Source organism: Rhipicephalus sanguineus, chromosome 4 (genome assembly GCF_013339695.2).
Source record: "Rhipicephalus sanguineus isolate Rsan-2018 chromosome 4, BIME_Rsan_1.4, whole genome shotgun sequence".
In the NCBI taxonomy this organism is placed as follows: Eukaryota; Metazoa; Arthropoda; class Arachnida; order Ixodida; family Ixodidae; genus Rhipicephalus; species Rhipicephalus sanguineus.
Window position 1 is genome coordinate 209,959,505 of NC_051179.1, and position 27,562 is coordinate 209,987,066.

Sequence of the window (27,562 nt, forward strand, 5' to 3'; positions counted from 1 at the left end):
CTCAGTCTACGACAGGATTTTCTCCTTTCGTTCTTCTTTACGGCCGCGAACCTTCCTCATTTATGGACACCATTCTGATGTACCACCCGGAAGCTCCAGAGTCCACAACTCTACGTGAAGTCGCCACCTATGCTGAGGAATGCAGGCAGCTCGCATGTTCCTTAACCTTACAATACCAAGCACGCCAGAAGGACCGCCATGACGCAAACCTGCCTCCCCAGTCATATTCACCTGGAACATTGGTGTGGTTTCGCGTTCCCTGCTCTGCTCTTGGCCTTTCCACAAAGCTACTGCCTAAGTATGAAGGCCCTTACCGCGTCCTACGTCAAGCATCTCTGGTCAACTATGTCGTCAAGCCCGTTCATTCATCCGCCGCCGCCGTGGCCGCCAGACAGTTCACGTCGACCGACTGAATGCGCACTACGACCCACCAATCGTACCTGTTCCTTTGGTCGCCAGGATGGCTCCTTTTATGCGGGGGAGCGATTTGTAGAATGCATAGGGTGCAGACAGAAGCGCCAGCAAAAGACGAAGGCGAGGACGGCTGTTGGTGCTCGTGCTTGCTCCGTTCCAAACTGCTGGTCGCTTCACCTGTACTAGTTCCTTAATTAACGCATCACGGACTCAACGTTAAACGCGTACCATCACAACAAAGTAAATGAGACGCCGCCAGACGGATTCCTGTCTCTGTATTGCAAGAAATGAAAATGCAGTCCACGCTTTCAAAATACCACCATCCTAGTTAGAAGTCGGACCCGCCACGGTAGTCTAGTGGTTATGACGCTCGACTGCTGACCCAAACATCGCGGGATCGAATGCCGGCCGCGGCGGCTGCATTTTCGATGGAGGCGGAAATGTTTGAGGCCCGTGTACTTAGCTTTAGGTGCACGTTAAAGAACCCCAGGTGGTCGAAATTTCCGGAGCCCTCCACTACGGCGTCTCTCATAATCATATCGTGGTTTTGGGTCGTTAAACTCCATATATATATATATATATATAGGTGGAAATCGTTTCGAAGTAACGCGTTTGATTGTAGAAGCGGAATCGATAAGCAGAGCTGGTAGTGTGCATGTGTTAGCATTTCGTCTATCGCACTCTTGAGAAAAGAGCAGCAATACCTGCGCATGAGCTGAAGTCTGCAAACGAATGAATTTTCTTGTTCCTGCTCTGATACGTTGACCATCCATGATTATGGGCTCAAAAATGGCTGATGAAGTGCTGTTTGTGTTCCTCCACGTGTTAGTTACAGCTGTGTGCAAAAAGTGTATAAGAACGAGGTGGTGCCCGATAATGAAACATTTGTTTTAAGGATAGCGCTGCGCGTGTCACCTTATTGGCTTCTTGTGTCATCTTTCTTTCCGCCACCGTTGTTATTGAAACTTACGACGATTTCTTTCTGACGTGAAGCGAGCTAGTATTTTTCAAGAGTGCGCAAAAGTAATAATAATAATAATATCTGGGGTTTAACGTCCCAAAACCACGATATGATTATGAGAGACGCCGTAGTGGAGGGCTCCGGAAATTTCGACCACCTGGGGTTCTTTAACGTGCACCTAAATCTAAGCACACGGGCCTCAAACATTTTCGCCTCCATCGAAAATGCAGCCGCCGCGGCCGGGATTCGATACCGCGACCTTCGGGTCAGCAGTCGAGCGCCGTAACCACTAGACCACCGTGACGGGGCAGAGTGCGCAAAAGTCAGACTTCCTATTTTATGTTACACGTGACAGTTTGAGGCTTGTTTATAGATAAAGACAACCGCGCATGTTTATTATGGAAGGTATCCCTTTTGGTTTATGCCGACATAAATATGCTGGCCACGTAGCTTGTTCTGATCGTTTTCTGTCGCACTGTACTGCTCTCGGCGCATGGTAGGTAGGTAAACAACTTTATTGATTCACGAAAGAATCATGAAAAGGGGAAGGACGGGGGGAGTAAAAGCAAGAAGATGATGGGCCCTCGGGCGACTCTAGATGGCCGGACACTTGTCTGCTTGGGCGACTCGCTCCTGGAGTTCTGACCCTTCTCACGGGAGCTTGAGTTTGTCCGGGAAACTTAGAAATGTGTGATGAACGTTTCAACAAAATTGCAAAATTTCAAAGCAATGCTGTCTACGTTTTTGTAAATGTAAATGAATATGTTACTTACTGGTTACGACGGAAAAAATGGAAAGCGTTACCGCCTCTCGTTATTAATAGATTAATGTTAAGCGTTACTATTGCCACAAATATTAACGCGTTACTTTGACGCCCCACCATATTCAGAATAGTGCGTCCTAGCAGGAACCCCCCAAATACAGTTTTCGTACGGCCTCGTATAACCCGCAGCTTCCAGCCAAAACAAATCGATTTTGCGCTTATTACAGAGAAAACATTGATTTGGTGCAAGAGTAAGTATTAGATTGTACATGGCATTGAATATATAGCCTAGGTGCCACTTGTCCTTCGTAAATTTGTGTGAGCTCCCTCCCACTCGCCAGCGTGTGGGAAGGACTGTAACCTTGTCCGGCCCAGATACTTATCCAAACTACACAAGCTCAAACGCGTTTGGCAAGATTTAGTACGATGTAGAACTACCTAATTCATTTAATTTCTTTTCCGTATCCACCATTGGCTCCTTATGACTGGCGGAAACCTTCTGGGCTTCCACCAACCATATTGATAGAGAATGGTTTGAAACTGCGCGCGTAGGCCGATTCGTACGCCTTGCCAATGGTTTTGAGGCATACGTGCGAAATTAAGTAAATGTGTGGCAGAGAGCACGTGCCTCCTTGACGCGAGCCATAGCAGCTGCGAGCCACCCACACGGGGCATAAGGAAAGGAAGAGAAGAAGAAGGTGATGGGAAACTTTGTGCGCAAAAACAAGACAAATCACCAGAATGCGAGAGACAGGACGGGCGCTACTTTCAGATGAAAGTGGCGCCCGTCCTGTCTCTCTCGTTCTGGTGATCTGTCTTGTTTTTGCGCACAAAGTTTCCCCATCAGCTATGCACCATCTCGCCTAATTTCATGTTTTGTGAAAGAAGAAGAAGAGGTGTAGATTTAGAGGGGGAACAAGGAGTGTTCGCTAGAGCTGCTCGTAGACGTTCCTTTCTAGTTCTATCTTGTTTCCTTCTCGAGCACAAGTTCGCACAATTTACTTTAGTTCACTAAAGTGTGTTCTTGAAATGTGCGCTACCGTATACACAGCGCCAGTGCGTAATGCCGTGCAACGAAAGCCGCAGAACGCCATTTCGCGATATGACTCCTCATGCACGATCAGGTACAACGTATGACTATAAATTATTTCCTATACTGCATATTTGTCGCAACAAGGCCTTCGATGGGCCACTAATTATCGGACTGTGTTCAAATCACCTGGCTCGAAGAAACAGCACATACCCACGACGTGAGGAATGTCGTGTATGCACCAAACAGTGCATTATGTGCAGAAAAACAGATAAGCTTTTTTTTATAATAACCAGAGAGTGTCTCGTTAAGAACGGTATAGGAGCTGCGCCAGTTCAAACACCTCAGCTATTATTGCATCATGGCCTTGTATTTTCAAACGCCTAGCATATTGCATGGGCATCTATGACTGACGGCATCCAAGAATGATGATGAATAAATAATTTTTGGTGATAAGGAAGGGACGGGAGCGGTTCTGAGTGGGTTCCTATTCTGGGACTTCAGTGTCCACCGCGATCTGCGCCGCTTGATTCAGGGGACCTTTCTGGGCCTCAAGGTGATGGATAATCAGTTCCACGGTGAGGGTCCTCTTCTTCCAGGCCTCATACCTCTCGTGGCATGTCCTGCACGAAAGTGAAAGATTGAGCATACATATTCATGCAGTGCCTGCTATGCACTCTCCAGACCGATATGCCCGGTCTCGGTAGAGTAAACACGGAAAATATTGAATATTATTATTATGATTATTATTATTATTATTATTATTATTATTATTATTATTATTATTATTATTATTATTATTATTATTATTATTACATTAATATTAATATTATTGAACTTGATATTAAAAATTGTTGAATAATTTTTTTATGCAGCGAACTAGTCGAAAGCATCGTTATTTAAACAACACTAAGGAACACCTTCATCTAGTGGATAGGTATTATCGCCAGGGAACCTACTCAAGAAGTCTTCTCATGCAAGTTATATTTCAGCAGCATTTTAAAGGTGTACCACTTTCATATTGAGAACAGCGCCGCAACATAAGGACAAATGAAGATACAACAGGACAGACTCTGTTGTTTTCGAGATGAATCCTAACCAGCTCGCCCGAATGTCTGGTCTACCACTTTATTTTGTGCCATCCTGGACTAGGTTTGCGTAGTTTTCTTGAAAGCCGTCGTCTGTTCCATTAAAAATCGTGACAGAATAGCACCAGAGAGTACGGTGTTTGTAAATAGAGATATGCTCTAATTGACCTAATGCGGAACAAGTGAAGGTTTGGGCTCATGTCAATTTAGAAGGACAGTAGACACGATGTCATGGAAGCGGCAAAGTGAAGCGCGCCATAGGCTGAGTCAACGCCACCATACTTGAGCATGTCGGGCACGCACATGTAATTGCACCGCTTCATGCCAGACAGTTAAAACGGAATATCACTTGGAAGCGGTTGGCTCTTTGTCCTGCGGTCGATATTAGACTGTTTCAGTAATACGTATATCAAGTAAATGCAGCGACTCAACGGCCGCGTTGCTCCAAGGACACTCTGTACGCATATGCATAAGTGACGTGATTATTGGACGTGCCTGAGCCGGTGAAGAAGCCTTCAGTAAGACTAATAAAGACAAAAAATATTTATTGGGCAAGCTTTCTGCCCAGAAAATCAAGAACACGCATTGTACAACGATTATGGCGAGCACAGCTAATCATAAACGATTGGATCTTTCGTGAAAGGCGTCGGCATATTAAAGATTCCAGCATTATCGTTGTCGCCCGCGTTTGTTCCAAAATAAGCTCGACGAGCCGCGTCGCGCGCAGCATTATCGGAACAGTCTAAAACAATCGGCAATGTTCCCACACCTTTCGCCATGGTCTCCGCAAAGTGCTGGTTACACGAGTAATAGGCTGGTCACATGAACAGAAACTTGAAGGACGCTTGGGCGCCTTCAAAAGTAGAACGCGATAGCGTAATCATGCCCTGTGCGCATCGCCTTCTCAATTGCTAACCTAGCTTCGGTTCTCGGTGCCTGCATCAGCCGTGCCGTATCTATCTATCTATCTATCTATCTATCTATCTATCTATCTATCTATCTATCTATCTATCTATCTATCTATCTATCTATCTATCTATCTATCTATCTATCTATCTATCTATCTATGTCCAGGCGCTCTCCTGGCCGCCTCCATAACTTGCAGTACACCAGAATTGGCATAGCAGGGGATCCGTGTATGACGAACACGATTCACTGGTTATGGCATGAATAACGCAAAATGCCTGTCGCATACTTCATGAAACCCCTTCCCACAGTCACATGTGGCACATACCCGCATACCACAGATCATGTTATGCGGGTATGCGCCACAGGTGATTCACAGCCCTAATCAACACGTTAACAGCGACCATACACATTGAAACGCAAGGCAAGTAAGAAAGCTGAAGGCAGAACACCCCTGGAAGATGCTCGACTACCATCCACTCGCCCACATGGGCCACCGGAATGACGCAGTGTTCTCCTCATTTCTGACGAGGATGGGCATGAGAGGAAAGTGCTTGCTAGTATTCCTTATTTGCATGGCATTTCACATCGTCTTAAGAAGGTTGGTGCCAGATTTGGGATTGATGTTGTCTTTTCAGCTAGGAATAAGATGGGTAGATTATGCGCTGCTGCGGAAAGGAAGGTGGACGGGACTGCGCATAAATGGCATGAGTGCAAGGTAAAACACAGGGACAGTCTTTCAGTGTGCGGTAAAGGAGCTGTGTATGAAGTGCCTTTCACTTGCGGTAAATATTATATTGGACAGACAGGCCGCTGTCTGAATGCTCGCTTGCAGGACCACTGGTTATCTTTGAAAGGGCAGCCGTCGTCTAACCTGTCCCTGCACTGCCGTGACTGTGCTTTCACGCCGGTCTTGACTGATGCAAAAGTGCTTGCATGCCATCGTGACCAGACGGCACATGAGCTTATGGAAGCTTTCTTTATTGGGAAAGGCGATGATAACTGTGTGACCAAACCTTCTCTTGCTTTGAATAAAGTTGAGATAGGGTATCTGGATGCGCACATGTGAGGTTTGGGTTTTGTGCGTGTTGAACGTGTGGTTTGCTTGGTATAAATACATTCGTTTTTAATAAAGGTTCAGTTGTTAGTATGCGCTTGTCCTGTTGCTTTCTTCTACTAGTCCCACGTTTTTTCGCGCTGTTTGTTTCCAGAATGAATTACCAACTCGCCCAACAGTCTATCCTTCTAAGGATGGGCGGCGGCGTCATGCTGACTGAAGATGACGTCAAATTGATTCAGAGACGCTTTGTGACACGCGAAGAAGCCGCCGCTAAGTGCCCTGACGGCATACAGCTATACTACAGCAATGCAGACGTCGACCGCTAGAACGCACATTGCCTCGATGCTGCGGTCGACGTTTTATGTCATACCTCATGCGATAACATACCTGGCTACGAGAGTGAGCGGGTACACAGGGATGCCCTGGCCGAGGTCGCCAGGATGAACGCGGTACATTGAGCGTGACGAGCACGGCAACCTCGTGCGACTGTCGCTTGAATTTCTGACCTCGACGGTATGTATTGATGAAACAGAATTCTAAAGCACACCCCTCAATACAATTGAAATACGTGTCCGTGGGGTTGCGAACAACCGCATCCACGATAAAGGCTAGAGAAAACATCTCGTAAGAGGACAGTTTCCCCTCCCGCAAGCAAACGCGATAACTATACATGTCACAAGGGGCCACATACGCCGAGGTAGTCTTCGATTACGATAAGCAATATTACGCCGCAGTCACCTTCCTGTCATATGCTTCGCATAACATCGATTCCCATGGTGCGTGGGAGCTGCCTAATTTTTTATCTTCAGGTTTCGCATATAGCAGAACGGTTGTGCCGCTTATAAGCGGGCTAGGATATTTTGACGCCTACACCGCACGCGTGATGTGATATCTGAAAAACAGTAGACTATGTTTGTGCACTTCAAAACAAAGGCGTGTCCTCCTATCGTGGTTTTGGCAACAGAAGCCACAGAATTGCTATGAGCGTATTACTTGACTTTCTCCTTCTTATTCACTCATTTCCGCAGTTTGTTGCATCATGGTTTCCCTGTGAGAATGTAGCGCTATGTTATTGAACTCTTCTCATCTGATATGATTGTTGTTAACCAATTTCCATGCGTTGAAGCTTGTATTCCAAGTATGGTCAAATTAGGGGCATATTAAGAACCGTCTTCGGGGATTCAATAACGTCTGTACTTATAAAAATGACTATTGATTTGCGGTTGAAATAGCTTTGAGCATTTATTGAAACAACCGATTTTCAATGACCTCGCAAAACTATCGAGCTTACTCAAGTTACACTCAATGGTTTTTCCGTTGAGTGTATCACGCAAGAATTCGTTGAGAAAAATCATTAACTTATCGTTGAGTAAATATTGAGCAACAGCGAATGTACGAGCGGGCATTACCAAGCGTGCAAAGTAGCGAAGCCTTTTGATTGATGAAGCCGTACATCAGCGGCTTCAGCGGTCGTCTATCGGATGCGTACTATTGTGGGATACAACTTTAGAAGTCAGCGGCATTTTCCCCTCAAAGGCGGATGAACACAAGCCTGCATCAATGGGCGCGCACACGGGACTGACGTCATGAGCGGGACGGCCGGTGTCTCCACCTTCGGAGAACATCGGCGTGTGCATGAGCGGGACTATTCCTTTAGTCGCGGCTGCCGCGCTTCGGTCGTCTGGGCGGAGCCTCCCTTGACTTCTTAAGTTGTATCCGACTATACCTACCTTTGAGAACGTTACTTCTTCAGCCTGTCCATCCCAATTAACTCTAGCTAACCGAACGACCACCACATAATTCTTCCGACGTCGACAATGCATAGCTGATTTCTTGCTGCAGTAACCGAAGCAATACAGATAAGTGTGAACTCCATGTATACAGCCGTGCCTAACAACTGCACAACAGCTGAATCCACAAGGAAAGCTTAATTAATTAATTGCTGTTGTGTTATGTGCCACGACCACGATATTATTATGAGGAACTCCGTTGTGGAGGACTCCGAATTTTTATACACCAGGGTTTTTAGATGCGAAGCATCTTATGGCGGAGTTCAAACCGGTGGTGTGCGGCGTGACCACCCTTACTGCGCATTCGCAAACCCTCTCCACACACCTCCACTTCACCTCTCCACTTCCCCTCTCTCGCTTTCCCCCTCTCCACTCCCCCTCTGAAACGAGGGTTCGACATGCCGAAACGCAGCTTCGCATTTCCTCATGACCTCTTAAGCGGGAGATGGTGTGATTTTTTTAACGTGCACCTAAATCGAAGTACATGGGCCTCTAGCATTTTCGCCTCCATGAAAAATGCCGCCGCCGCGGCGGGGATCACACCAGCGACATTGGGGCCAGCAGCCGAACACCGTAACACTGCACCATAGCGGCGGCCAAAAAGGAAGCTTCGTTTGAGAATATAGCGTTTATATGCAGTGTTTTACGTTAGGCATCATTCATGTACCGTCGTGGAAGCGTGCCAGTAACAAAATGGCATGGCGTAAAGGTATCTACCTATGAATGGTGGGGCCTAGGCTCGGAATACAACGCCTGCCTGTACGCGGTGTCGATAAGACCGTCTATACTTCAAACCTCACCGCAACGAGTTATCAGAGGAACGTAATGTACCGGCGACTGTTTTTTCTTTTCATTTTATTTTATTAACACTCCTGCGGTTGGCAAATGTTCACCACCCGCGCCACTGGCTTCATGATTAAACCGTTGCAACTTGAACTCGAGCCCGTGCGCCATACTGCTATTCATCCTGTGCAAAGCTGCCTGTGCCATGTAATGACTTTGTGGAAATAACGGCATGTCTCGTGTGCTTTATTGTGTCACTACAACAAATTGATGGACATAATGTCTATACCATCACAGTGCTGGTTCGTGTATTTCTGCACAGTACTATCTTTATGCAACGATAGCTTCGGTGAGCTCTTCTAATCTTCTAGTATAGTTTCTAATGTGTGAGGGTGTGAATGGGAATGTCAAAGGCGCGTTTTAGGCAGAGGAATCGGGCGTCTTTACTAATGCCGTGTTGTTACTTTGCCTCGAGTTCTTCGACGCGCGCATTCAAACTCGTAATATTGCGTTTGCCTTCTATGTTAACCTCCACCCTCTGTCAAGTCTCTATCTCTATTTAGATGCAGGAAAAGAAAAAGAAAGTTCGCTCGTGCGTGCTTAATACTGGTTAATTATAGCATGTTCGCACCTCTGCAGCCCTACACTCTAAGAAAAAAAAGAGTCAAAAGAGGGTCACGGCCGCGTGACTCTCTTCGGCTGTCCATTTGACCTCTTTTGGAAGGTACAGGCAGAGAAAGAGAGTTCGCAATTCGACTGGAGTCACGGGACTCTCCTGAAGCGCGTTTCGATTAACGGCGCCGCCGTATACGCCATACATAACGCGCGCTTGCCCTTTGGCGCCGTTGTGGCGCGTTGGCTCCAACGCGCCACAACGGCGCCGGTGTGGCGTGCCGCTTCTGTTTTCCTCTCTGTCTCCTCGTCTATTGGAATGCGTTGCGTGTTGGTTGTGTTGGTTGCGCGGGTTGTGTGTCTGTTCAGGCGCGTCTTCGGTGGTGTTGGTGTTGACGCCGGCTCCGTGGACGAAGTGACGCGGTGACGCTTGGAGGACGGAATATTCCTGGAGCTGCGGACAGGAACAACGGGCGCCAGTTAACGGTGAGTGTACTGCTTCCGTAGGTACTAATTATACAGCTTTAGCTGGGCGTCTGCAGCTCTGCGGAAGTTATCTGCCAGCCATTTCCAACAGCAGCCTGTGTCCGCAGGGCTGTTGCGGATGCCCAACTAAAGCTGTCAGTTAACGAGTTGCCACCGCTATGCGCGTTGCTGTGCAAGCTCCCTTATAGTGAGCGATGCAAACAATTAACAAGGGTAATTTTTTGCTGATCGCACGTTGTGTCTGCGCTACTGAATGTGCAAGATGTCGTTTTGAGATGCACTTTAGTCTACTTCATAACATTTCCATCGGCCTTGAGTGTGTAGCGTGCTTCGGCGCGTGGGAACGTGAAAAAACAATGCCTGTGTAGAGAACGCTCAGACGCACTATATATAATGGTTTTTGTTGGCTTAAAGACAGTAGTTTGAGGTGCAGATATAGTACGGTGCTTCCAGAACGCACGCGGTCATTCAAGTTGGACACGCTTCACCGGTAAAGTGAAAAAGCTCTAGACTTTCGACGGCGCGCGTTGGTGCGGCCGCGGCCGTGCACTCTTCCCTCGTTTCTGTTTGCTGTTTTCGTGATTTGCATACACTGCGATGACGTTGGGCGTTATTACAGAATCGAGTGAGTGTGCGAGATTGTGGGGGCTATGTGCGGTAATTCTAGAATATGACATGTCTGATCTCGACGTCAACAAACTTGGTTCCTGACCATGCCTGTTTGCATTTGTTGTTTTGTTGTTAGCCTTTATTATGTCTCTGTGAACCACTTATTGTGTAGGTTTTGCAAACCTTTACTGCAATTTCATTTTCTCATCATAATATCACGTTCTTATTTTCAGATACCGTTTTTCATGGTGCTCACGCTGAACAGGAGCGACAACCTAGCAAGCCACAAGTCTGATGTCTCCAGCCGTCACCACTTCTTGATTTATTCTTAATCATAAGAATAAATATAGAAACATGATGCCAATTTCTGCTGTTTATTTAGCACCATATGACACTGTGCACATCACAGTCACACATTTTAGTTGGCTATACTCATACAAGCATGTAAATGAGGAATACCTTAACTTCCTAATTGGAAATCACTGACCATCTTTTCGCGCTTTCTATATAACTTTGCTAGAAAATATGTGTTGTTTTGACGAGGTTTATTAAAATAATGCTAAAATTGAACTATTCTTTTTTTTTGCAGTCGCTGGGCAGAACGGCAAGTATTATTGGACTTGCTTAAAATGAATTCTCCACTATTTTCAACAGTAGTCGCGCAAAAGTAGAGCAAGGGTCAAAGGAGTAGCTTAAAATACTTGCGGAGTCGCTTGACGCTTCGGTGTGGCTCACTTGACCCCCGTAAGAGCGTTACCGGCAAGAGTCGTCTGACTCCCTATAAGTGGTAACGTGATCCTCCGGATGATAGTCTTTCCACTCTTCCTAGAGGGTCCGGGGACTCTCCTAGAGCGAGCCGACCCTGACCCACCAAGGGAGTCACCGTGACTATTTAAAGAGAGTCCTATACGTGGCAAGTCAGAACTCTCTGAAAAGAGTCACGCATACTCTTTTTTTTTCTTAGAGTGTACGTGCGTGCGCGCGTAGGCGTGTTCTCGCCCTTTCACACAGTCGCATTGCAGGTACTATTTTGTATAATAATTTTCTGTTCTCATATTTTTTGCAGGTGAGACTCGCCCTTTATATTTTGAAACAAGCGCTACACCCAATACATTATGGCTGTCTTTCGTGATGGTGGGGCTATTTTCTGTTTTGGTATAGATAAGGATAGATGTCTGCATATTTGCGTTTTTTCTCTTTTCCTTGCGCAATTAACAGAAAACAAAACGCCGCACAACCTATAAAAAAGTTTCCTGCTCCGAGTGTCGCTGTGTTTACAGTAATTCAATTCACGTATGTGCCCGGGTCCTGATCTTTCTCTCCATGTTTGCCTCGTCTTTAGGTTTATACGCGTTTTAAATGTGAAGCATTTCTTAGCGAACCTCTGGCACTTTGAGCGTTTCTATCTATCTATCTATCTATCTATCTATCTATCTAGCCACCTACATCTGGGTGCTCTCATGATCGCCTCCTTAACTTGGTGTAGACCAAAATTTGCATGGGAGGGTAAGAGGATTTGACGAATATGATTGCCGGGTCATGACATGAATAACGTTAAAATCCTGTCGCGTACGTCGTCAAACCCTTTCCACCAGACACGTGTGGCACATACCCGTTTACCACGGGCCGCGGTGTACGGGTACGCGCCACAGGTGATTGACAGTTTATATCTACCCAGCAACGGCGAAAACAGACGTTTGTAACTTAAATGCTAGAGCGTTAAGGAAAACCAACATCGGCAGCGTTGACTCAGCGAATGGAAATAATAAAAATTAGGATCCCAGCAGGAATCGAACCCAAGCATTCTGCGTGGCAATCAGGTATTCTACCACTGAGCCACGCCAGGTCTATAAGCTGGCTTGGAAAAACAGACTACGCAGGCGTACTCTCGGCGCAACGTCAATTGTGGTTGTGGTGCATGGCTATCTAATTTTGCAAGACAGCAATAAACACTACATGATACTCCTACGATGTGTACTCCTACGATATAGGCGTCATATCAGATGAACGTCTTTAGTTCCAGTGTTGGCTCCTCTTTTATAGCAGTCTAATAAACATTACATTTGTATTCCTATGATTCAGGAAGCTATGTGGAAGCATTGCTCGACCCCGGAGGAATACATTAACGAATGTTACATATGATATCCACATCACAGCACCGTAAAGTACACTTCGTCGACCAGAACGACGCAGTGTCCTCTTCATTTCTTACGAGGCTGGGCGATGGCCTCATGCTGACCGAGGATGATGCCAGAATAATTGACAGCCGCTTTGTAGTCTAGGCTACGTAGGCCACATACGCCCAGGTAGTCTACGAAAATGACAAACACCATCCACTGAAGTTGGTCTACGTAGCACTATCCAGGCCTACCAGCCTCGACGGCCTATACCTCACCAACACGAAGGGTGGCTTCAGGTTCGGACATGTCGCCGGCTTTATCGACAGACAATTTGTCGATGAAATCACCAAGTCATCCACGAATTCCAACAGCTCTACTATACCACATACTTCACTACACATGGACCCCTCGTCACCACGATCACGACCGCATCCTATAACAAGTCATGACCAGCTGCTGGTGCTCACTGATCATGGTGATGATGCCCTTGTTCAAGAACTGTCAAGAACTTCTTGCACACATGCACACGGGTTCGTGAAACGTGTGTGCGTTCTCGGGACACGTATAAGCACTACATATCAGCTTACCGCTTCTGGTGTTGGCAATACCCACGTTGCCATTGGCAGCGTTACCCAATCGTAAACAACTGGTTATATAAAACATATGCGACTCTTCAACATATATATGTGTGCGTGTAAAATATATAGAAATCTTTAGCGTCATTGTGTAAGGTGTCGCTCAGTAAAAAAAGTTACGCCACAGTCACCTACCCGCCACATGCTTCGCATAACATCGACTCACACGGTACGTGGGATCTGCCTATTTTCATATACAGTGCATCTACTTCACGATATGTGGTGGTCTAGGAAGCCTCAAGATGTTCGCGCTCAACATTTTACGAAAATTAAAAGTGGCCGATCGAACTATACACAGTTCTTTTATTCTCTTATTAAAATATACCCTTTCCCAGAGCCAATGCTATTATTTATGTGAAAAATATTTTTTTAAGAATTGAAGCATTATAGCAGGCAATAAAAATTCACCGACGATTACGATACTGCCTAATGCGAATTCTGAGCACAGCTGTTGAGGTGTTTTGATTTTGCGATAAGATTAGGCAAACAAGTTGAGGAAGACATATATTTATGTACAGATGCATACGACTCTTTATTTTCCACGACTCGTTCTTTACGACACACTCCTCTGCCAGTCTTTGATTGTAATGAAGGGAGCTTTGAGGTCGGAGAAGTGAATGGAGTAGTGTTCGACTTGCTGCACCAATGCCTGGTTCTCAAAGACGAAGTCTATGTAAGTGTTTCGCGAAGTCGTCACAGTAGTGGGATGAGTTACGATGGAGAAGAACAGGATGCTCTGGCGCATGAATTGTAGGAAGCTCTTGTTTGTTTTTATGTCTATAATAATGTTACCCACAACTAACTTTGGTGTTCAGAAAGAACTGGGTGAGACTATTTTGTATATAGGTACACGGTTTGCGTTAAGAAGAGAACACCGTGAGTAGCGTGAGGCAGCGCGTGGGAGCGTTCCACAACAGCCGCCGCAGACAGACCTCCATTCATGCAGCGCTTTATTTCCATAAATGGTATCCGTGGACGCCCTCGCTGCATACTTTATTGATGACGTCATCGGCGAACGCACGACGGCGCGCACTATTGTGGCGCCGCGACTGGCCACCGCGGAACCTGCCGTCTCGCCATGGTTCCTCCTCCTCACGCCACTCCTCGCTATCGCCATCTTTGATCCATTGCTGCGCTCCGCGCTCCCTCTATTTCGTCCTCGTTCGCTCTGCCGGTTATGACGACGCCGACGCTGCTTAACGCAGCAACGGGCGCCTAAGAGCTGCTTTCTAAATGTTTTGCTGGTGCAGTTCTCCAAAGAGATCTTCCAGTGTTTAGCGCATATTTATCACGACGAGACAAGACGAAGGGGACACGCACAGGCGTACCAAGAAGGCCAGAAGTGAGCCCTCGCTATACATGTTTTCGTTCATGTTCGTGAAATAAATTTTTAATTGATTTCTCGGAGTTAACACGCAGAATCCGGGTAACGCTTTAAATACTTGCAGTACTTGATTGCCGTCTTGAAGTTTGGATGCCATCTTAGCAAAACGCGCAATGTGCTTTTCAATGACGTCTAAGCTGTCACTGAACTGCGGCAGTGACATACTGAGGCAGACTACTTTCAATTATATGTCGACAACAATTGAACAACTAAAACAGTTTGTACAAAGTATTTACACAATAAAATTTCAGTGCTGCTTGACTTTTAGCTCAATAATTATTCAACACAACTGTTACAAAGAATTCTCAAAGCAGAATGCACTTCGAATAACAAGTCTAGTACTAGTAAACTACTTCTTTGTCAATTAAAGTTTCGTAAGATTTCGTTGGCCACTTTTTAGTAGGTGTCAACAGTGAGCTGAATGATTTTTCAATGGACAGACTCTTAAGTGCAATATGTAAACATTGATCAATCACGTTTCAATGATTTCTCAATAAGGTTTTTTGCAAGAGTGTACTAGTATAGAGGGTTTCCTGGCTGGGAAAGATAATGATATTGACTTGCACCATCTCTATCCCTTAGGGAACGTTGTTATGCTCATTCTGAACAACACCGAGGAGTCATTGATGCAAAGTCTATAGAAGCTACAGCGTGTAAGCAGTGTAGGTTGCTGCACTATGGAGATAATCATGACACGCCGGGAGAAAAGTTCACAGATTCTGTTAAAATTTAGCAGCATCAAAAGGTCTACCATATTATCTAATAATTATAATAACCATAATACTGTGCCACAGTGCAGGAAAAGTATATTGCCTCTGAAAACCATAACTTTACTTTCAGTGATGCATGCTACTGAAACATAGAGCTTAAAAGAAAACTTCGAGCACACAAACAGTCCCCGCAAGGGAGTGCTCAAACAACGGAACAACGGAACAGTGAGGCTTAACCCTGATATGTAGGATAATAAAGGCACTACATGAACCGTGCACATCAAAGGCAAATACGAAGTTGTAAATAAATATCGACTAAAAGGTAGAAATTAGCCATATAGATCTTTCAGCATACGGAGCCGTCAGCTCTATGCGAAGTTGAATAAATATAATGGGTGTCGAAAGAACTAGAAATGTCCGGGACAGCAGAAAAGGTTTCGCTGTGATGCATTAGAAGACAAGGTTGCCTGAATTAGGAGAAGCATTGCTTGTCATCTGCTGCATGTAATTTAAAGGGGCCCTGCAACACTTTTTCAGCATGGTCAGAAAACGCTGCCGATCGGTAGTCGAGGCTCTCGAGAAGACGCGAGCCAAACATTATATCGCAGCACGCGGCCCGGGATTTACAATAAATTCGCAAAGTAAGCTAAAAAGCGCTTCCTCTTCTGTCGACAAAAAATTATGCTTACGGCGTCACAGGCAGGTTCCACGCCATTGGCTAATTTTAACATGGTGCGCTCGGTAGTTTCGGCCGCCGCAAGAGGCCGCCACTTGCCCACGCGCGCGCGATCGCACTGAAAGTACGCCACGCGTTCGAAGAAAAAATACATGTGCTCAAGGTCAGAAGGCGCGCTTGACAGACCTTCTTCCCCCCTCCCCCCCCCCCCCCTGCTTAGCTTCCAGCGCTTTCGTCGAGGCGAGAGAAGTGAGAAAGCGATTAATTACTGCGTGCGACAAATCTTTCTAACTCCGTTCGTACTGGACGGATTATAAAAATTCTGCGGCGTTCGATTCGTGATGTAATAAGTTCATTTAGGGAAGCCATTCCATGGCTACTTGGAAAAGTGTTGCAGGGCCCCTTTAATGTCAAGATCTGCTAACGGTCGTGTGTATCTTACGTACGTCCATCGTACAGACTCCAGCATAGTCCAGGTGGCGGTGAACAGGACGAGCCCGGCGTAGACAAGCAGGTCGGCGGTCCAGCCTAGCGAGCCCAGACATTCCATGACGATAATCCAAACGTGTACCAAGTAGGCCACTTCACCGGCGAACATCGCTCCGTTGACGGCAATCCACACCATGTCTTTCCGGTTGATGAAGCCACGGAAGAAATGCCGCAATGGCTGCAATATGTGTACAAGAATACTACTACTTTAGAGCTATATACCTCGCTCCATGATTGCGAAGAAAACTGCGCAAATTCTTTGCAGCAGATTTCACAGATGACTGGCATTTTACATTGATGCAACAAAATATGCAGTAGACCTACGAACGGCCAATTTTCTTCAAAATCATTAATATCAGTTATGAAGTACACTTCGTTTGAAATAGGCACAGTTTAAATCGGAACAGAATAGCAGAGCAGAGTACCGAAAACATCGTATGATTGCGCTCAGTTAGAACAAGTTATAACATTTATGTTCTCGCAGGGAACCTGCACATGATTCGGTTCCCCATGTTTCGTCTCCATAAACAGAACAATCGACAGATAGCCGTTTCGCGAGCCGAAGCGAAAAATGCCTGTCTGCATTAATATTACTCATGCAAGACACACCACAATTGTGTTTTTTTTTTTCAACAGAGAACGCGCAAGGCATGTCAAAACCACTAGACGGATATTAATGCGCGTTCGCACAAATTCAATGCACGCAGCGCTTGCCGCACACGCTTCCCGATAAAAATTACAGTTGCAGAAGCTGAAATTGCCAGGAAGCGGCAAGTGTAGAACACGAAGCCAGGAGTGACTTCGATGGCGTGCAGCCAACGACGCAGCAAGTGTCTCTTCTCGTGCCCTGGCTCGCAGGCCGCCCTGTGAGGAAACGCGCTGTAAGGCCCCTGAAACTTCGTAAAGTAGCGATATGCTTTAACGAAAGCGAGCCTCTTTTCTTTTCTCCCTCCTCTGCCCTCTCCGAGGCGGACACCACATCGCTATTGGCCAAATGGCGTCACGTGGGACCACGCGCAGGGTTCATTTGTTTAAAGTCGCTCTCGATTGCCATCTATATGCTCCATATCTATTCGCGCGCTGGCGAAGAGCGCATGTATCGCGTGTAAACGTAGTTGCTGCTCGGTGCTCATTGCGTTGCGATAAATTTCATTACAAGGGCGGCGTAGCTTCACAGCGCCATGGCTGGGCGCTGCGCTTTCGTAAGCCGAAGCAGATTTAGCGATGGCGAAAAGCTCCTCGCGAGACCACGCTGCAGGCGCGACGAGCTATTAAGAAAGTCATGTGATGAACGCACCAAACAGGAATGGAGAAGTCGGGCCAGTATCTTCGATGCGAATTAAGTTACGAGTGTCTCATTGTGATGGATTTCGAGTTTTGCGCAATTTCCTGTGCTCTATGACAACATAAACAGGTTAATTTTCGTTGAGCACGTCACTGTTTCTCTTGGACGCTCTAGCACAGCTTGTGTGGGATCTTTACTTTGTATCAACAGTCAGTGGCAGTAGCGAAAATTAAGGGGGGGGGGGGTGTCAGAGGCTCCTGACCCACTTGTGATCAAGCTGGGGCGACACGCAGCTCGCAAGTGGCTTCCCTTCAGATTTAAATTTGGGGCACGATATATGAATTGATTGATTGCGAAAAAGTTGGAGCCCTTCCAAAGAGCAGAAACGAAGTAAAAAAGTGACAGCTTCTTCCAGTTTTAAAAGGCACTGTAGAGCACGAGCTTTCTGGAGTGTTACGGGTTACTTCTCATGTGCTCCGAATGCTTGGTATGCTTGCATTTATTATTCAAATTACATAAAGAATTCCCGATCATCTACCATTATTTAACTATGTCGACGGTTTCTTTGGAGTCATTGACGATGATGTATGAGACCAATTACTGGAATATGGTTATGTTAATGTTAAAAAATCACCGGGAAACATAAAGATATGTTTATACGCAAGTTATCGTGGAAGGCTATTTCCAACAGGTATTCACGATGGGAAACGCATCTCGAGCTGAAGCTAAAGGTAAGCTGTACCATTGTGCGTAATAACAAGTTCTAACATTTTCACTTGATCGTTTAACTCGAGTGGCATGTTCAATGAGTACTGACACGAATTTTTAATGTTAATTATAAATTGTCCAATACGACGTATTGAAAAGCGATCTACAACTTTGTAATTCGATTTCTTTTGCCCAGCTTCGTTGATTTAGAAATTAGGTAATTAATCTTTCTTAACTAAGCAATCAAGGAGAACAGAAAAAACAGCATGACTTTCTCTATGTGATATCAGCATTGTGCATTTGGTCGCGTCGTCATAAAGTGCGTTGGCATATTTGAAAACTCTGGCTAGAGTTAGGTGGGTCACCCGATATATGGGCGTATACATTAGGGTGAGGAGGGCAGCGCCATGGCCAGAGCTCACCCGAAGCACTTTATGATGTAAGGCAGGCCCTGACTTCAACATTATTCGTCGGGTTGGAGTAAATGTGGCGCTAGGAAGCAACGTGGCTGCATCTACGCTGAAGTCTTCCACGCCAGCCCATGTAATTCACGCAGTAGAAGTTAGAGCACTGCAGGGGCCTGAATTTTCGACCCGAGCTCGGCCCGGGCCCGCTTTATGAAGCCCGAGCCGGGCCCGGGCATATATGACCGAACCCAGCCCGAGCCCGACCCGGGCCCGTCGTACCATGCCCGGGCCCAGCCCGGGCACGGGCGCTCATTACTAATTTATGCAGGGCAGTTGTTGATGATGATTATTAATGATGCCTTGCGCTTTGTAGCGGGCGATCCGACGAAAAATCCGGTGTGTGCATGCATCGAAATGTTGCTTTGCCCGTCGTGGTAGCTCAGCGGTTAAGCCGTTTCGCTGGTAAGTCCTAGGATGCGGGTGCTATTCCCGCGGCCACGGCGGCCGCAGTTTGATGGGGGTGAAATGCAAGAACACCCGTGTACTTATCTTTAGGCGCACGTTAAAGAACTTCAAGTGGTCGAAATTATCCGATCCTCACTACGGCGTGCCTCGTAATCATATCGTGGTCTTGACACATAATACCAAGGAATATAAATTACATGCACCGTATGTGTCAATCTCAAATAAAAGACCGAAATCTTTATTGCCCCCGTGGGAACAACCGTGATTTGGCCCATTGTTAGTGCTGTTATTTTAAAGACGATAGTCTTTCTTGCGATACTTAAACGGAGAAATTTTGGTCTGTCTGTCTGTCTGTCTTTCTGTTTGTCGGCACGTCACTTGATTCAGCCACTCGGCCAAAGTTGAACCACTTGCCCAAGGGCCAGCCGTCTTGAACGGCTGACTAGGTTCATACTTGTGTACATTGTCGATCAAAAAGCAAACATTACGCATATCTGAGGCACAACATCACTAGGTAAGTATTCGGTGGTGTGTTCCTTTAATAGAAAATGCATACATAAGTAATTCTAAAGACCCTAGTTTCTTAAGCTGAGCTGAAAATGCGACTGCGCTGAAACTAGCCTTCCTCCGTGCCCTCTGCACCAGCTCATTGTTGTGTTCCGGTTTCGTTTCTGTATTGCATTGTACGAATGCAATGGGGCGCCGCTCTGGCATTCCTGTTTTACCCAGGCGACGTGTAAATAAAAGAGTGTGGGGGAGTACTCCTTAAGTGCGGACGTTTCTTCTGCTTCAGCGCTTCGCGCCAAACCGCGTGTTCGGGCTGGCTGGCGTCCCCGCCGCTCGTGTTGGTCACCGCCGGTCTTAGCCTGCTGCTTCGCCGGGACTACCAGCCCGCAAAACAGCACTCATGTTTCCCGACGTATTGCCAGATGGCGTCCATATCTCACGCAGCGCCTCTTCTATCGTCCTTAGACGACATTTTGCAGCGACGCACGCAGATACGCGGCCAATTTTTTACGCTGGTGCACATGTATTTACTTTGGTCGTACAATTTTGTCCTATCAGGTCATCAAGCATACGAATATATATATATATATATATATATATATATATATATATATATATATATATATATATATATATATATATATATTGCCGCAAGTCTTATATTTCATGAGTTGAAGCTTCACCCACAAAGACTGTGGGCAACGCGCTGCTCAGGCCTCGCCGTGATGTGTAGGAAGCTTCGCGATAGTTTTGGAACAATCCGTTAAGATTGCGCGCCGCACGAGAATGTTCCAGCTTTGTCGAGAGATAACGCCGCCAACAGCGATATCGCTGGAAAGTTCGATAGCACCTGTATAAAAGCCGACGCACTTCGCCGCTTGTCAGTTGATCGACGGACGACGCCCTGTTCGCCGCTATCATTGTACAGCGTGTATTGCTGTAGTTCTAGTTCTCATTTTCCCGGCCACAAGTTCGGCCAAATAAACAGTTTCATTCTGCAAACGCCGACTGCTTTCTTCGTCGACGTCACGACCACGTGACATCTGGTGGAGGTGCTGCTCGTTCATGTTCCGGACGCCCCCGACAAGCCTTGAACCCAGCCCACGTCGCGAAGAAGACACCGACACCATCAGCGGCAGTCGAGCCAGCCGTAGACTGGAAGGACTACCCCCACAATACGGACCCCTACCGGACAAGACCAGGATCACAACGAAGAAGACAACAGCCACAATGACAACCGCTGTGGCGCCTACAACGGTCGTCATGCATCAACCGAGGGAGCCGCCGACATTCCGCGGATCACCATGCGAGGATCCAGAAAGCTGGCTGGAGGCATACGACCGAGTCTCCACGTTCAACAACTGGGACTGCGACGAGAAGCTACGCCACGTCTACTTCGCCCTTCAAGATGGCGCAAGGACCTGGTTCGAGAATCGAGAGTCCACGCTAACATCATGGGACCTCTTCCGCACCGGATTTCTCAACACCTTCACGAGCGTCATCCGGAAAGAAAGGGCTGAAACCCTTCTCGAGACCCGTGTACAGCTCCCCAATGAAAACGTCGGACTGTACACCGAAGAAATGACTCGACTATTCCGCCATGCCGATCCAGCCATGTCCGAAGAAAAGAAAGTTCGCTTCCTGATGCGGGGAGTGAAGGAAGAACTCTTCGCCGGACTTGTGCGCAACCCGCCGAAGACGGTCTCGGAATTCCTTTCAGAGGCCACCACAATCGAAAAGGCACTAGAAATCCGCACTAGGCAGTACAACCGCCGCATTCCTACGACGACCTACGGGGAGGTTCAGGCGCTGCAGTCTGATGACCTGCGTGACACCATCAGAGCGATTGTGCGGGAAGAGCTGCGCAAACTGTTACCTTCGCCGCAGCATCAAGTGCATTCAATCGCCGACGTTGTCCGCGAGGAAGTCCGGCAATCGCTTGGAATTCCCGAAGCACCGCAGGCTCAGCCGGAAGCAATGAGCTATGCTGCTGCAGCCCGACGCAACGCCCCACCCCCTCGCCCACGTCAAGACGCCGCGTCGCCGCAGCAGTTCCGCCGCCAGGCACCGCCGCCACCACCACCGACGCCATACCGCCCGCCGACAGGACAACGCTGCGCCCCCCGAAAGACCGACGTTTGGCGTGCCCCTGACAACCGGCCGCTCTGCTATCACTGCGGGGAAGCCGGCCACACATACCGCCGATGCCAGTATCGACAGATGGGGCTACGCGGATTCGCCGTTAACGCGCCGCGCCCGCAGCCAGGCGAACGGCCTCGCGACATCGACGACTACCTCACCGGAACACAGTGGGAAGAACGACGAGCTTCCCGCTCGCCGTCGCCCGGCCGCTACATGTCACCGCACCGCCGGCAGTACACTGGCCCAAACCGGGGCCGGTCGCCTAGCCCGTATCCGGGAAACTAAGGGCAGCAACCGATGGAGGTGCGGTTGCTGTACGACGAAATGCCGAAGATCCTCCGCGGCCGCCGACGACGACAACGCGACGAGACCTTCAGAACACGACGCAAACCGGACGGAGCCCTCACGACGAAACTTCGCGGCCCGAAGAAAACCTGACGACGCAACGTAGAAACAGCGGGACAAATCGACGAAGCCGTGATCCGACGCCACGACCTAACCGCAACGCAAGACGACGAACTAGCGACCTCGATGTCCTTATCGACGGCCACAGCATCACAGCTCTCGTCGACACCGGAGCCGACTATTCCGTCGTCAGTGGGCCATTCGCCACCAAGCTGAAGAAAGTAAAGACCGCTTGGAGTGGACCCGAAATCCGGACAGCTGGAGGCCACCTGATAACACCGATTGGTGTCTGCACGGCGAGAGTCACCATCAATAACCACACTTATCCTGCGAGCTTTGTAATCCTACAAAACTGCTCCAGGGATGTGATACTCGGAATGGACTTCCTAAGTGACCACGGCGCCGTTATCGACCTGAGGTCTGAGTCGATAACACTAACCTCAGACAAAGCGCTCCCGCCCCACCCGACGCCAGGGAACCATGCACTGAATGTGATAGAAGAGCAGGTGACCGTTCCGCCGCGCTCCAGCGTCATTATTTCCGTCGGCACTGAAAAACCTGCAAACCTTGAAGGCGTAATCGATGGCGATCAGCAACTACTCCTGAATCGTCAAATTTGCGTCGCAAGAGGTATCGCCGAGCTGCATGACGGTAAAGCAAAGGTACTGCTGACAAACTTCAGCCACGAATATAGGCACCTCAACATGGGTACGACGGTTGCCTACATCGACGAATGTGTAGCCACCAGCGATGCTTTCGCCCTCTTCGATGCTGCCGAACCTGCTTCGACGAATAGAGGTCCCGAACCGGATTTTGACGTCAACCCGAGCCTTCCGAAGGTCAAGCAAGACCAGCTCAAAACCCTGCTCCTGCAATACAAGCACTGTTTCTCGTCGTCCTCGCGGGTCCGACAAACGCCCCTTGCTAAGCACCGCATTATAACAGAAGAAAATTCTCGACCACTCCGACAGAGCCCCTACAGAGTTTCGACGCGAGAACGTGAGGCCATAAAGAAACAAGTCGACGAAATGCTACGCGACGATATCATCCAGCCTTCAAAGAGTCCGTGGGCGTCACCCGTGGTATTAGTGAAGAAGAAGGACGGGACACTGCGCTTCTGCGTTGATTATCGGCGCCTGAATAAAATCACGAAGAAGGACGTGTACCCCCTCCCACGGATAGACGACACCCTGGATCGACTTCACAATGCAACGTACTTTTCGTCGATGGACCTCAAGACCGGCTATTGGCAGATCGAAGTAGATGAAAGAGACCGAGAAAAGACCGCTTTTATAACACCCGACGGCCTCTTTGAGTTCAAGGTCATGCCTTTCGGTCTTTGCGCGGCACCTGCGACGTTCCAGCGCGTCATGGACACCGTACTGGCTGGATTGAAGTGGCAGACGTGCCTTGTGTATTTGGACGACGTCGTCGTGTTTTCCTCGACCTTCGACGAGCATCTCCGGCGGCTTGAGGCAGTACTTCAAGCAATCAAGACATCTGGACTGACCCTGAAGCCAGAAAAGTGCCGATTCGCATACGACGAGCTCCTGTTTCTCGGTCATGTGATCAGCAAGTCTGGAGTGCGCCCAGACCCGCGGAAAACAGCGGCCATCGCCGACTTCGCGCCTCCCACCGACAAGAAGGCCGTCCGCCGATTTCTCGGCTTATGCGCCTATTACAGACGCTTCGTCAAAAGCTTTTCACGCATCGCCGAACCACTCACGCTTCTCACGAAGACTGACGTGGAATTCAGGTGGGAACCGGAGCAAGTGCAAGCATTTGAGGAACTTAAACGACGCCTGCAGACGCCACCCATACTTGCGCATTTCGACGATTGCGCCGATACTGAAATACACACCGACGTAAGCAGCGTAGGACTCGGTGCCGTCCTTGTGCAAAAGACGGACGGGCTTGAAAGGGTTATCAGTTATGCTAGCCGGTCATTATCCAAGGCAGAAGCCAACTATTCCACAACAGAAAGGGAATGCCTCGCCATCATCTGGGCTACGTCAAAGTTTCGCCCCTACCTCTATGGCAGGCCCTTCAAAGTTGTCAGTGACCATCACGCCTTATGTTGGCTAGCTAACTTGAAGGACCCTTCAGGTCGTCTCGCACGATGGAGTCTGAGGCTTCAAGAATTCGACATTACCGTCGTGTACAAGTCCGGACGAAAACACTCTGACGCCGACTGCCTCTCTCGTGCCCCCGTCGACGCGCCGCCGCAAGACGACGACGATGACTGCTTCCTCGGAACTATAAGTGCCGACGACTTCGCCGAAAGACAACGAGCCGACGCGGAACTGGGGGGCCTTATGGAGTACCTCCAGTGCAAGACCGCCGTTGTTCCGAAGGTATTCAAGCGAGGACTGTCGTCGTTTTTCTTACGGAACGGCATTCTCCTGAAAAAGAACTTCTCGCCACTTCGAACGGACTATCTTCTTGTCGTGCCCTCATCATTGCGACCAGAAGTCCTCCAGGCCCTACACGACGACCCGACGGCTGGACACCTCGGTGTTTCCCGCACGCTCGCCAGAATACAGGAAAAGTACTACTGGCCACGCCTTGCTGCCGACGTCGCCCACTACGTCAAGACTTGCCGAGATTGCCAGCGACGGAAGACACCGCCGACTAGGCCAGCGGGACTTCTGCAGCCAATCGAACCACCTCACCGGCCGTTCCAGCAAATCGGGATGGACCTGCTGGGGCCGTTCCCGACGTCGACTTCCGGCAACAAGTGGATCGTCGTAGCAACTGACTACCTCACCCGCTACGCCGAGACAAAGGCATTGCCCAAAGGCAGTGCCGCGGAGGTAGCCAAGTTCTTCGTGGAGAACGTCGTCTTGCGTCATGGCGCCCCAGAGGTCCTCATCACAGACAGAGGTACCGCCTTTACAGCGGACCTAACACAGGCGATCTTAAAATACAGCGAGACGAGCCACCGCCGCACCACCGCCTACCACCCGCAGACCAATGGCCTCACCGAGCGTCTAAATAAGACCATCGCCGACATGCTCGCCATGTACGTCGACGTTGAGCACAAGACGTGGGACGCCGTCCTTCCGTACGTGACCTTCGCTTACAACACGGCCGTCCAAGAAACGACGCAGATGACGCCGTACAAGTTGGTCTACGGAAGGAGCCCGGCGACGACGCTCGACGCCATGCTACCCAACGTCACCGACGAAGAAAATGTCGACGCCGCCGCTTACTTACAACGTGCCGAAGAAGCTCGACAGCTGGCCCGCCTGCGCATCAAGACCCAGCAGCACACCGACAGCCGTCGCTACAATCTTCGACGACGCTTCGTCGAGTACCAGCCCGGCGACCGTGTCTGGGTCTGGACGCCAATACGACGACGCGGACTGAGCGAGAAGCTTCTTCGACGATACTTCGGACCGTACAGGGTACTTCGACGTCTCGGCGCACTCGACTACGAGGTTGTCCCCGACGGCATCACGAACTCTCAGAGGCGCCGAGCTCTACCCGAGGTCGTGCATGTGGTGCGCCTTAAACCGTACTATGCTCGTTAACGCACCTAAGGACTCTAATGTTTGCTTTCTTTATTAGTTTTCTTTAGTATTGCATGTATTCATGTTCTGTTTTTAAGCATCGGGACGATGCTTTTTCAGAGGGGGGCATTGCCGCAAGTCTTATATTTCATGAGTTGAAGCTTCACCCACAAAGACTGTGGGCAACGCGCTGCTCAGGCCTCGCCGTGATGTGTAGGAAGCTTCGCGATAGTTTTGGAACAATCCGTTAAGATTGCGCGCCGCACGAGAATCTTCCAGCTTTGTCGAGAGATAACGCCGCCAACAGCGATATCGCTGGAAAGTTCGATAGCACCTGTATAAAAGCCGACGCACTTCGCCGCTTGTCAGTTGATCGACGGACGACGCCCTGTTCGCCGCTATCATTGTACAGCGTGTATTGCTGTAGTTCTAGTTCTCATTTTCCCGGCCACAAGTTCGGCCAAATAAACAGTTTCATTCTGCAAACGCCGACTGCTTTCTTCGTCGACGTCACGACCACGTGACAATATATATATATAAGCTTTACTAAAAGCCAGCTCTTTGAAAGTGCCACTTCAGCTTGGCACAGAATGCCTTAGACCATGCAATGCACATAACGTTCGCGTATGCACGAAGGCCCGACTTAGGCCTTCTAAGGAGTGGGCCCGAGTCCGGCAAGGCCCGCAGCCTCAAGCCCGGGTCCGACCCAGGACCGCGGCTTCAAGCCCGGGCCCGGCTCAGGCCCGCACTTTCAAGCCCGAGCCGCACTTTCAAGCTCGGCCCGCGGCCCGGCCCGGCCCGCGGGCCGGGCCGGGCCGGGCACGTGCAGTGCTCTAGTAGAAGTCATATTTCTTAACATCGAACAAATCTTGAAATGCTCTTGTAAGAAAAAGGCTTTACTTTCATGTTATTACCGCGTACTGTGAAAGATGAATCAGCCATTGCCTCTATTAGAATGTGTATACGTGACTTCTTCAGGGGGCGAAAGGTTTTGCCTGCTGATGAAAAAAAGTATTTTGTTCATAATATATTGTGTCAAGTGCACGCAGTGTCCGCTAGGTGTCCTATTCTGTTCTTTATTACGCTAAAATATTCCTTACCATATTTAACGAACGAAGCGACTTTGCGCCCTGGCATCTTAGCAAGACCTCTTGATGCCTTGCGCACTGCTGCGGCCGAATATTTATATACCTCCGACAGGACACCACTCGTGTTAGAGAGCACTCATGCACCTCAATTCGCTGTCGTGTCTTCTTGCAGTCTCTCTGTGAAGGTTTATGAGCACAATTCCTCCGAGAAAGCAACACACTTTATTCATATTGGCAACACTCACCGCTCCTTTACGGCGCGCCTTCATGCGTGTGCGACAGATTGTACAAATGTCGCCCCACTCACGCAGGCAGCCCTCAATGCACTCCTTGTGCACGAAGGCTATTGTTCCCTTGCAGGCGCAGGGCTGAAGCAAGGGCCCGTTCTCTAGGTCAGCCTCGCCGTAGCAGATGCGGCACACTTGGTCAGCATGGTTCTCAAGTTTCTCAAGAGGCCCAGGTGCCACCGCTGCTTCTTCAGCCTTGTCTGCCTCAGTCCTCTTCGGTGACACACGATCCTCCGCCAT

The 27,562-nt window shown here is 48.6% G+C and overlaps 1 protein-coding gene across 1 annotated transcript; it reads right to left on the bottom strand.

The window, feature by feature from the left end:
* Positions 1-3,655: 3,655 nt before the first annotated feature.
* LOC119392024 (E3 ubiquitin-protein ligase MARCHF2-like) lies at positions 3,656-27,562 on the bottom strand. The gene is made up of 3 exons (XM_037659660.1): positions 27,281-27,562; positions 16,474-16,694; positions 3,656-3,791 (listed from the first exon to the last, which is right to left on the bottom strand). The coding sequence occupies exons 1-3, from the start codon at positions 27,560-27,562 to the stop codon at positions 3,656-3,658; spliced, it is 639 nt and encodes a 212-aa protein (XP_037515588.1).